This window comes from Neomonachus schauinslandi, chromosome 6 (genome assembly GCF_002201575.2).
Source record: "Neomonachus schauinslandi chromosome 6, ASM220157v2, whole genome shotgun sequence".
Lineage (NCBI taxonomy): Eukaryota > Metazoa > Chordata > Mammalia > Carnivora > Phocidae > Neomonachus > Neomonachus schauinslandi.
In genome coordinates this window covers 36548982-36559839 of record NC_058408.1, presented here as the reverse complement: position 1 = coordinate 36559839, position 10858 = coordinate 36548982, and the positions used below count along the sequence as shown (strand labels likewise).

Sequence of the window (10858 nt, the reverse complement as noted above, 5' to 3'; positions counted from 1 at the left end):
AAATTCCAGTTTTAGGATTCTAAAGTTTACGTTACCACATTGTAAATACCCATTCCCTTATCAATAAACCATAATCTAGCCACACGGCCTTTTAGATACAAACTCACACATCCAGGAACACTCCTTTTAATATTTTACTCCCAAACTCCATTGCTACTAAAATTTATTGCTGCAGAACATTCCTTCATTAAGGTAAAATTATGATACAGATTTAAGCTGGGAGGGGTTGTTTGTGATCTACTTTGTCCTAAGAAAAGGCAGGTTATGTACCCCCATTAATGCTGTTAGAACATGAGGTCGTTTCTTATAGACATTTTATATCACATGGTTTCTCAAACTTGATTATTGGATTGTTTTCACTTATTCCGTTATCTTCTTATGAATATCTATAATGAATGCCTAGGTTAAAAAACACAAACATGTTAATTTCTTTTTCTTGTGTTTTCCTATAGTTAGAATGTATTCATCATTTATTTTGGGGAAGCACAAAGAGAAAGACAGATCCTGCCTTGAGTTCTAAGTCAGATTATTAGTTGTTTTGAGACTTGATACCCTAGTGTTAAGTGACCAGCCACAATTAATGTGTCTGAGTAGTCTACTTTTGATAGCAGGAAGAAAATAGTACAACATATTTACTAACTAAACTCAGTACTTTAACAAAAAACTTGGCAATATTCTAAATATTGTTTAAAATTATGACTGTCACTTTGTTTATTCCCTATATCTAGTCCTAAAAAGAATGTTGGCCTATATTAAGACAGAATTTTACATTCTTTCATCTTTATTCTACATTGCATTTTACTCAATTGTAGGATTATTGATTAAGGAAAAGTTCTGATCAAAACTTACCTTTTACTTCCATCCATATTACACTGGAATTAAAGAATATAGAAAAAATATTTTTTCATTAATATTACCAGGCGTATCAACAGTGTGATTTATTTTTAGTTATGTAATGAAAAAAATAGTTGGGTGTAGATTTTTCAAAAATGATAACCTTGACATTATGAAATGGTCATTAAAATATTTCTAGATTTTGCTTTTTTATAAAAATCAATATTTAGAATTTCACAGTGAAGAGGTCCTAAATTCTTCATACAACATGAAATTATATAAAAATAGAAGACATAGACATCTTTAACTCTTTAATCCTTTGATTAAGCAGCAAGCATATCACTCTTCCAGGCCAAACACTGCTTAAACAAAAAAGAAAATTAATGACGTGCAAAATATTTACAAAATATGCAAAGCACACAATAAGACATCTCACTATATACATGTGTCATATTACTAATGAAGCTCAGATTTTTCTGTGTGCTCTAGTGTACGTAAATCAAATCACAGCACATCCCTCAGATACAGCATCTTGGCCCACGGCTGGGATAGAACAGATTTTTAAACGAATCATAATATACTTAACAGCTGGACAGATGCTGGCGCTGACCAACTTGACTGACATGTCCCACACACTGTATACTGAAGGTCTACTGACAAGAGACAAGACAATAAAAGCCGTATAGTATGCACATACGCAAGACAATCTAAGTACTTTAAAAAAATGCTTTAGATATTTTCTTTTAAGATATATAACTGCCCGCCCCCACCCCCTGTGGCTTTTAAAGTAAAAATAAGTATAAATTCTTGGATATTAAGAATTTTAAATCAGATTTTTATCTAGTTACAATCCAGGGGCAGGAACTATTTAAGATGATCCAATGAGAAAGACAAGACACACCCTGGAAAAAGTTTGTGCCAGAACTTAAGGTCCTTATGAAGAAAAGTGGTCTAAACTTCCAAATTAAAACTAATCAATGAATTTAAATCTAATAGCTCCTTAAGGCTCTAGAGCCAGTGGTAGGGACTATTTTTCCAATATTGGGAATACAGGATTTCTCAAAACATAAATCAAGGGCCTTAGATGTTGACTATTTCGTGAAGTAGTTCTAGATATGATGAGAATATAAATGTGCAAACATTTAGCCTTAAGTTCCACTAGTATAGTTATCTAAGTGATCTGTCCCTTTGCACAAGTCATGATTCCAATATGAAATCACTGTATCAAAAATATTAGTAACACATTGTTGAAATACTATTACTTGTAAAATATTCTTTGTAGGTGCTTAATGATTTATGTGTTCAATTAAGACTTGAAATGTTTTTGCTTCTTTATAAAAAGGGGGTCTCAGCATTTTAAGTTAACAGCACAATTGTGACAATATACTGATACATCTTTAGATAACACAGAACAAATTCTTAAATTTATTTTATGAAATAATGTTGATTTAACCCTAAACCAAACCCACAAGCACTGGTCAGCTGCAAGGAATACACAAATGTATCCAAATAGTACAATAGAGATTTATCAAGAAAACATCCTTTATATTAAATGCAGACCATATTAATAAGTGTGAGGGCAATTTTAAGTCAGAACCTAAACACATAAAGGGTATTGTAAATAAATGCTTCCATAACCACTATCTCCACGTAACTGACAAAATATAATTCTCTTCTAAAGTCCCCAAATATAGGCAACTACTAGTTAAAAGCAGATAGCATTTAGAAACATTTTTAAAAAAAATCAAAATTAACTCCATTTTCAAGGAACTTAAAGACACTGTACTTCAACAAATTCTCATTTGTATGTAAAATTATTATTCCGATCCTCTTATTACTGGTAGATGACAGGTCAATGACCTTTAAGCAAGGACTTTGCATTAGGACCCTAAAGCGTATGTTAAAGGGTTAGTAGGTTCAGTACATTCTTTGTGGTTTCATATAATTGCTTTGCAATTGATTCAATTGCTTTCTTTTAAAGGAATATATTAAAATTCCTTTAGAAAAAAAAGCAAGATTTTTTGAAAAAAGGGATATGCACTATAATTCTTAAATATGCATTAAATGAACATATGTCAAAATCTGAAATGCAGGCTATTTATTCTTGCACTCCTAACATAGGAAAATGTTGTTAAAAATTAAATTAAGGAAGAAAGAAAAAAAGTCAAACATCCTTAAGAAACTTAAGGAGTTTTCAAAATTCCTAAGTCAGTATTTCTGTACTAAGAGCCTTGACTACGAAGAGGCAGAAATATAAAGAATCTCAATAAAATAAATACAGTAAAAACAAAACAAAAAAAAACATTGGTATATAGAATACTTAATCTTTTTTTTTCCTTTTATGAGATGTTGCTGAACGTATACTCTAGAAAGGAGGCTAACTGTAGGCTTTTTGTCGTGTAACATTTAGTTCGGTTGCACGAACCAAAAAATCTCCTAGACATCCACTTATGCTAGCCCACTGCCACAGAACTAGTTCGCAGCCTCAGCATCTAGGAGGGACTGTTCTCTCCTCTTTTGCATCAGTCTGAGGAGCACTGGTATAATGATGGGGTGAAGAGTTACTGTAGCTCTGTCCAATTTAATTTTAGTGCAGTGAGGACTGTGAATCTGTCTGAATTCCGATAAGTGATGGTGGCTGTTGACCACCAACCGTGGACAACACTGGTCTTGGGTTTAGACGGGGCGGCATAGAATTAGCAGGGCGAATGAGAGGTGGTGGAGGCTGATTTAAAGTTGGCCGGGGCTGGATGAACCGAGCCTGCTGCTGGAGTGGAGGAGGCTGCCGGTGAAGAGCAGGGGCAGCAGGCAGTGTTGGACGAAGAAGTGGTGGAGGCTGGTTCAGAGTGGCAATGGGGGCTGTTGGTGTTGGAGTGGATGATGGGGCAGGAGGTGATGGACCCAGAGTCCGAGGAGCCTGTGGGGTCTGTGCCTAGAGGTGAGGAAACAAAAATACATGTATGAGATGAGAGTTCCTAATGAACTGAATACAATATAGTTTGGGATGTCACAGGAAAAACAAAACAAATCAAAACAAAACAAAAACGTAACACCAGTGTTTTTTGGAAGCACAAGCTTCTTTTATTTTAAACAAAACAAAACAAAAAACCAAAAACCAAAAAAGCAACGAAGCTACCAAACAGGCATCTTTATTAGTAAACAGCTTAACACTGGAAATAAAAATAAGACTATGAAAGAACAATACACTCTCCATTCTTCTAGGACAGAACTTAGCATGTCATTAGGACTTGAGAGTCACGAGAGAGGCACCACTAAGTGTATTGTCAACCTTTCATGCTCATTTAGCTAGTCCTCTGACAAATTAACCTTATAGAACACCACACAAAATGATGATTCCTCAACTCATATTAGCTCAAATTCCATACACAAACACACCTCCTCTTCTTCATCAGTGCTCTTCCCTGATGGCACATTAGAAGCACTTTTTGTCTCCTCCCCTAAAGTAGAAGCATCACCATTAGAAGCCTGGGTTCCTTGTTCTGCTTCCCACTCCTGCAATACCTCCTCTAAGTTAAACCGACGCCTGTAGTTTACAAAGAAGTTCTTCACTTGGCCAACAGTCTTGTTGCCAATTACATCTGCAATAGCTTGAAAATCTTTACCATATTTGCGGACACCTGGAAGGCAAAGTAAATAATACACCTGTGAAGGATCAATAAGGAGAGCTGTGTGTACTATACATCATGCACACACAAAAGATACCAGCAATGAAAATCCTTTCTCATAAACTCTGCTCATTTCTCAATTCTGAGATAGAGACTAAGATATCAGGGTCACAGATGAAAACTATTAATTATGTCATTTCAGTGAGCCAGCCACTTGCCTTCAACTGAACAATCAGAAACTTACCATTTTTTACATACTCAGTTATTTTCTCCAATCCTCTCTTGAACTCTCAAATATAGTCCATTTATTGTAAAGCATTGAATTCTTTGTTCCATCCTCAATTCCACATTCATTTATTTCCCTAGTAGCCAGTCACCTAAATTTGAGCAACACCGTTTGTAAACAAAACTGGATGGGAATGAGCCATCTCTTTTATCCCCTCAATGGACTGAGTGAGTAGTCTTAGAGTTCCCCCATTAAGAAAAGCATCATAATTTTGGTCTTAATACCAGCTTCAAGAGGATTACTTGCCTAATCTCACCAGGGTACCAATGAATAGAAATAAGAATTGAAACATAAAAAAGTGAATCATCACAATATGTGATGGGCAAAAAAAAGGAAGCTATATTTCAGAGTTAGTTGGATTTCAACTCATCTAATAGTTCCAAAGACTGTGTATGTGGAGGATTCCAACTATACTTTATAGCCTAAAGAATGAGGTTACAGTAGTGACTATGTGTAGAGTACTTGTACTTATCATCATTAAATTTAAGAACATTCAGTTATTTGAGAACCTAACTTTTTGTAATGGAAATTTTATTATAATGAAAGATAGTATTTGATTTATGAACTTGAGATAGTCATTTATACTACAGAATTGGAATGACTTTATATAATCAGAGGGATAATAAACTGCCCTTAAGGGAATTCTAAAAGGACGTTCACTGACTCATCATTTAACTCAAAATAAAAGGTGTCAAAAATTTTGATTTTATAATTTCATAACTACTGTTTAAAATACCAGAAAACAGTCACTCATTAATTACAAAGACGAGAAAGGAGAAAAAAATGATACTTATGATATTAAAATCTATAATGTAACCTAAGCCATCAGAATCATGGGAATTTAAATAAATTCAACGTGTATATAATCATAGATGAGAGCATAATATAAGGATATGTTAACACCTCAGGAGAAATGCTAGATTCATTCTTACAGATACCTATTGGTATGATTTACCCAATTACCTTAAAGCACCACCACGATACGACAAAATTCTTGTTTTTAATTTCTGCCTTTATTTTATATGGAGAACTTGGGAATGAGTATCTCTTGCTTATATTCAACTAGCCAGGCTTGAGTCTAGGGGGAGTGCCTTTATCTTAAAGAGCATTTTGGGCAGGAAGTTTGACATTATTAAGCTATAATGATTTTTAATACAGGGTTTGGGGTCTGTAAACTGTGCTAATTTGCTCTGTTCTCAAAGGGAAAGACATATGCATGACAATAAATTATGACACTTAACATTATTTACAGTATTTAGCAACATAAGTTCTCTTTAAATCCATGAGCTGATTTCCAGTTCAAACTCTGTAACTGAGTAAAAATTGTAAGGGTGACTAGGTTCCACTGAGGGTTTATTTGGCAATAAAAATCCAAGTTTATTTAATATTAGGAATTATTGCTACATACTCAAGTACTTCTCTACTACTTATACTTTGGAAAATAACGACTCATTTGAGATTGATGCACTGAAAAATAACTCCTAATTAGATATCAGACACAGAGTTCTAGCAATACAGTAATTTTTACAAGGGATATTTAATTTACATTCCAGAAATGACCAAATCTACTGAATACATGAGTTTGGAAATGAAAACTTTAAATAAATTTAAGATTAGCTCTTCTGTATCGTAGCAAGAAGTCACATTAAGACTATCTGACTCCAAGTATGAAGATATTACAATCCTCAGAACACCTATTTAGCAAAATATATTCCAAAACCTACCAGTAAGTTGTCCCCATGTCTGATTCCATTTTATAACTGTCCCCTCTTTTTTGATCTTCGATTTTATTTTCTCTTGCTCCAGGGACTTAACCTTGTCACCAACATTGTTGCAGTTCCAGAATTACAGACCCCCAAACCAAAACTACTTCTTATAGGAGCCTTAGTTTTCCCAGACACTCTGGATGTCAAGGACTTTTTCCAAGTCGCCTAGGTTCTGAGTCACCCAGGTATGTTTATCATTAACTCATGTATGCCATATAAACTACTTTGTAAAATCTTAAGGCTCAGACCATACTGCAGACTTTTGTAATCTGGCTGAGGATCCCACTTGTGTCCTGAGAACAAGTGGGCCTTCAGGGATGTTAATGCGCTCAGCCTGCAGGATGGCTGGGCAGGGTCTGGAACTGTTAGTGCTCCTTGGCAGTCCTTTCTGGACAACAGCAGTCTCATTCGTTTGCCCCAGTGTGTTGTGACAAATTTCGTAATTTTTTCTGTATGCCACAATGTGAGAAAAGTTGGGAAGTACTGTCCTATGAAACATAGTGCTCAGTACACAGGAAGTGCTCAGGAAATAGAGATTTTTCTTCCTCAAACCACAAGAGTCACATATAGCTAACTTCTTTATCACCTTCACACCTCCCATGATGCTGGTTCAACAGCATATTTTGGTTAGAAGGTGGAATTCTTATGTCTTTACTGTGGCTGATAACTAGGTAAAATCTAGTGAAACACCAACTGCAGACTTACTGGAACAGCTCCTTCAGAAGAATCCCCAGCTAGGCTTCTGGAGGAAAATTGAGCAGGGGTAGCAATGCAGAGCAACTAACTTTAACAACCCAGGACATCAGAGCTACTTTACTTCCAATTTGTATGTGGAAGAAGGGTGGTCCATTCTTTTTTCACAATTTATAATAAATAAGGTCATCTGATTGTTTTATCAGCAAGGGAATCAAACACAGTGATTAAATCTCTATATCTTCCTGAAGATGTAAAAGGGTTAGGTCCATCTGAACCATGGTTTTAAATTAAACTTCTCACCTTGGGGCAAAAGGTCAGTTTTTAAAGGTTAGTAGAATGAAACTTTAGAAAATCCTGGAAGAGGTAAATTGTAAATTTCCCAGGAAGAGGAAAAAAGTGTTTTCAGTCAAATTTTGAAAGTTACAAACAACTTGCCTTCCTATGCTGGTAGATGATACCTTATAATCTTTAACATACACTTTTGAAGTTTTGTTTGGGAATTAACATAAAAAAATAACTACCATCACATTTTATAAAAGCCCACATTTTCCAAACAGTATTCTTCATTCTGCCCAACAACAACAACAACAAAAAAATACATTTGTATTTTTTAAAATTGGGCTATTCAGGAGCATTTGTAGTGTGGTGTTTTCCAACTCTAGACATGAAACTATAGACTTTTTTTTTTTTTTTTTTTTCCTCCCGAGATAGAAGGGATATCATGAGTCTGCTTTTGGTATATTTAAAAAGTTATTTTTAAAATCTGATTTTGGGCTACCCCACCCCCCCCAAAAAAGTCAAAACATTACAGTGGCAAGCTGCTTCTAGGCAGTAAAATTTGGGGGGATATTGTTTCCTGCTTCTTATAACAATATTTCTTAAAGTGAGCATGTACTTAGTATAACCAGGAAATCTATTTTTGAATTAAGAACATAGTGACATCTAGAAACTCTAGGGATGTGGTTCTTTCCTATCAGTAAGAGATTAACTTTAAACTCAAACCATTTGGGAACATGCATTTCTTTCCGCCTCCTGTGAATCTCTTCAAGAATTCATATTAAAGTAAAAAAAAAAAAAGATATCAACATCAATGGGACAGTGAATGGTGCATCTAGGTGAGGGCTAGAAGTCAAAATCATATATTCTCTTTTTAATATCTAGCCTTTCTCTTCTGAGTCTTGTGTTCCCATCATCTTGCTGGAAATTTTGAATCATGAATTATCTGAAGTGAGTGCATCAGAGGGCTGACAATTATGCTTCTGGGTGTCCATTCTTATGATAACTGTTTTAATAGCAGAAACTCTCTAAAGGAAATGACTGTCTTTTAAATGGAAAAATATGAATCTCCTGATCTCCATTTACTTTTGATCATTCATGTACTGGGTTACAATCCCTATGTTTTAATCAAGTGCCGAATCTCTTTCTCCCTCCCTTAGGAACCATTCTAGCTTTTTTCTTAATGTATGAGATAAAATTTTAAGGCTTGCAACCTAAAAACGAATTTTTCTAGGCTTGCAACCTAAAAACGAATGAAATGTATAAACTACAGGAAGAGAAGGTAACATTTAAACTGTGAAAGCATAACTGACTTGAACGTAGTTCTGTCATTTCCTGTTTTATAAGAGAAGGCAGACAATATGAAAAAAAAAAAGACAACTTAAACTAAAAATTAAAGCTGATATCTTGATAAAACTGGAAAAGTTTCTTGTTGTTTACCGTAAAATAGCACTAATATTTTAGTTGGGGAGTGTATTATTTTTTAGCACTAGTGATTTTGAAATAAATGCATTTAAGAGAAGGCCTAAAATAAATACTGTATACCAGGCTTCTGCCCCTCTACACTTTGAAGAGTCAATGTTTTGTACTATCATTTAAATGTATTATTATTTTTTGAAAACAGCTAATAATTGTTCCATTTTACATGAAAAACAATACACCCAGGATCTAATTCTTGCTAAGTAAGAAATGTTTGTCACATATGAATATCAAGTTTGATTTTAGGATAATTTCTAAAAGCACTACAAATTAGAAAAAATATTTATACATGTAGGACACAAACTATAAACAGGGATATTTCCATTCACACAAATTGTGAAGACTATAATTAATCTCCTGTTAACTAATCTGTTACAATAGAAAACTCAGATACTTAAGGCTGGCACAGATTACTGAAAGTATAGAAATACCATTCTTAACAAGTACTTTTTAGAGAGAGGTTTAAATTAGCCACATTTATAACATCCTACCTGGGGACTCTTGAAGAATGTTAATGAAGTTATAACATAGCTAGAACTACAATTTAGAACTAAAATTAACATAATAAAGTGATAGATTACACAAGTATAAACATTCTTGTTTGGTCTGAACATGATTTCCCCCCTTCCAAATAAGGGAGAAAGAAGGAAAAATAGTTCATTATTTATTTAAATAGTTATTATTTAAGTGGTAGTAGTATTAAGTAGATGGGGAAAAAAAATGGGAAATATATATTTAAGCCCTAGGAAATGATCCTAATACATATGTGGTTTTAAAGGAGTTATAATAAAAAAGTTTATTTAACAGTATAAGTCTCACTAATGACACTAGAGTTTATAGTTCTCTCTTCAGGTCACTCTAATAGTCAACTATGAGCAAGATTTAAAAAGGCATTTAACAAATGAGTGTTAAATCAGAATATATATACAAAATGTCTTAAAAAGAAAGTGCTTATAAACTAAAATGTTAATATCAAAACTTATATGATATGCTATTTTGTAAAACTGAAACAGTCATAATAATATCATATAAAGGTTTATCACAAATAAAGATTAAAGAGAAGAAAAACAAAACAACTGCCTGCTAAGATAGGTCTTTCTGGACAGCAAACTACATGTTCAAATAAAAACTGCAGTTATGTACCTTAACCACACTGAGATTCAGGTACATATGATATTACTATAAGATTATACTGTTTATAAGACACACTTCTGAGCATTATATAAACATGTGGGCTCATTAGCAAAAATGGCACTTTTTAGTTTTCCCTAAAATAACTATTTTGGACACAAATAGCTATATATTGTTTTATTTTAAGTAATGAACCCCCCCTCCCAGAAGAAAAAAACAAAAAAACCCTAAAAAACTCGAAGTGAAACAAAAATTCCACATAGAGTTAAAGACATTAACATATCAAGAAAGTGCTTTCAAAATCCTAAGAACATGCATATTTTTGTACAAATTGCTGCATTAGTATAATTAAGAATTACTTTTTAAATGGGTGTAAGAATACTGAATATATCTCAGCAGAGAGGAAATGTTTGATTATATCCATAAATATTATTTTAATATTTATAAACTGAGATAATGTCCATATATATAGCTCAAACTATACATGTAAATCTTGCCATTGTCCCTTCCTTTGAATGCAGCTCAGCATAATATTCAACCCAGGCATAAGATTCCCCGGTAGTGCTGCAGAACAATATCAAAACCTGAATGCTCTAGAAACATTAGCCCAGATTTTCCTAAGTGAGTCTCTCCAGAAAAAATCCTTTCACTGGGATAATTTTCATATTAGAGTACAGGATTAATATACTAATCTTGAAACAACTGAAATACTGGAAATCAGGGTTAAATTCTACAGGCTACACACACACACACACACACACACA

The 10858-nt window shown here is 33.8% G+C and overlaps 1 protein-coding gene across 4 annotated transcripts in view; it reads right to left on the bottom strand.

Annotated features, from left to right (window-relative positions):
• Nucleotides 1-968: 968 nt before the first annotated feature.
• RCOR3 (REST corepressor 3) overlaps nucleotides 969-10858 on the bottom strand; it is a 55256-nt gene continuing 45366 nt past the window's right edge. For 2 of the 4 annotated variants that reach the window (XM_044915922.1, XM_044915921.1), the window contains exons 11-12: nucleotides 4231-4472; nucleotides 2717-3766 (exon numbers count right to left, since the gene is read on the bottom strand). In XM_044915922.1, the coding sequence (XP_044771857.1) occupies nucleotides 3422-3766; nucleotides 4231-4472 (587 nt within the window). In that variant the 3' untranslated portion in view covers nucleotides 2717-3421. Of the gene's footprint in view, nucleotides 3767-4230; nucleotides 4473-10858 lie in introns of all 4 variants that reach the window. The other 2 variants (XM_044915923.1, XM_044915924.1) reach the window with 2 other exon arrangements.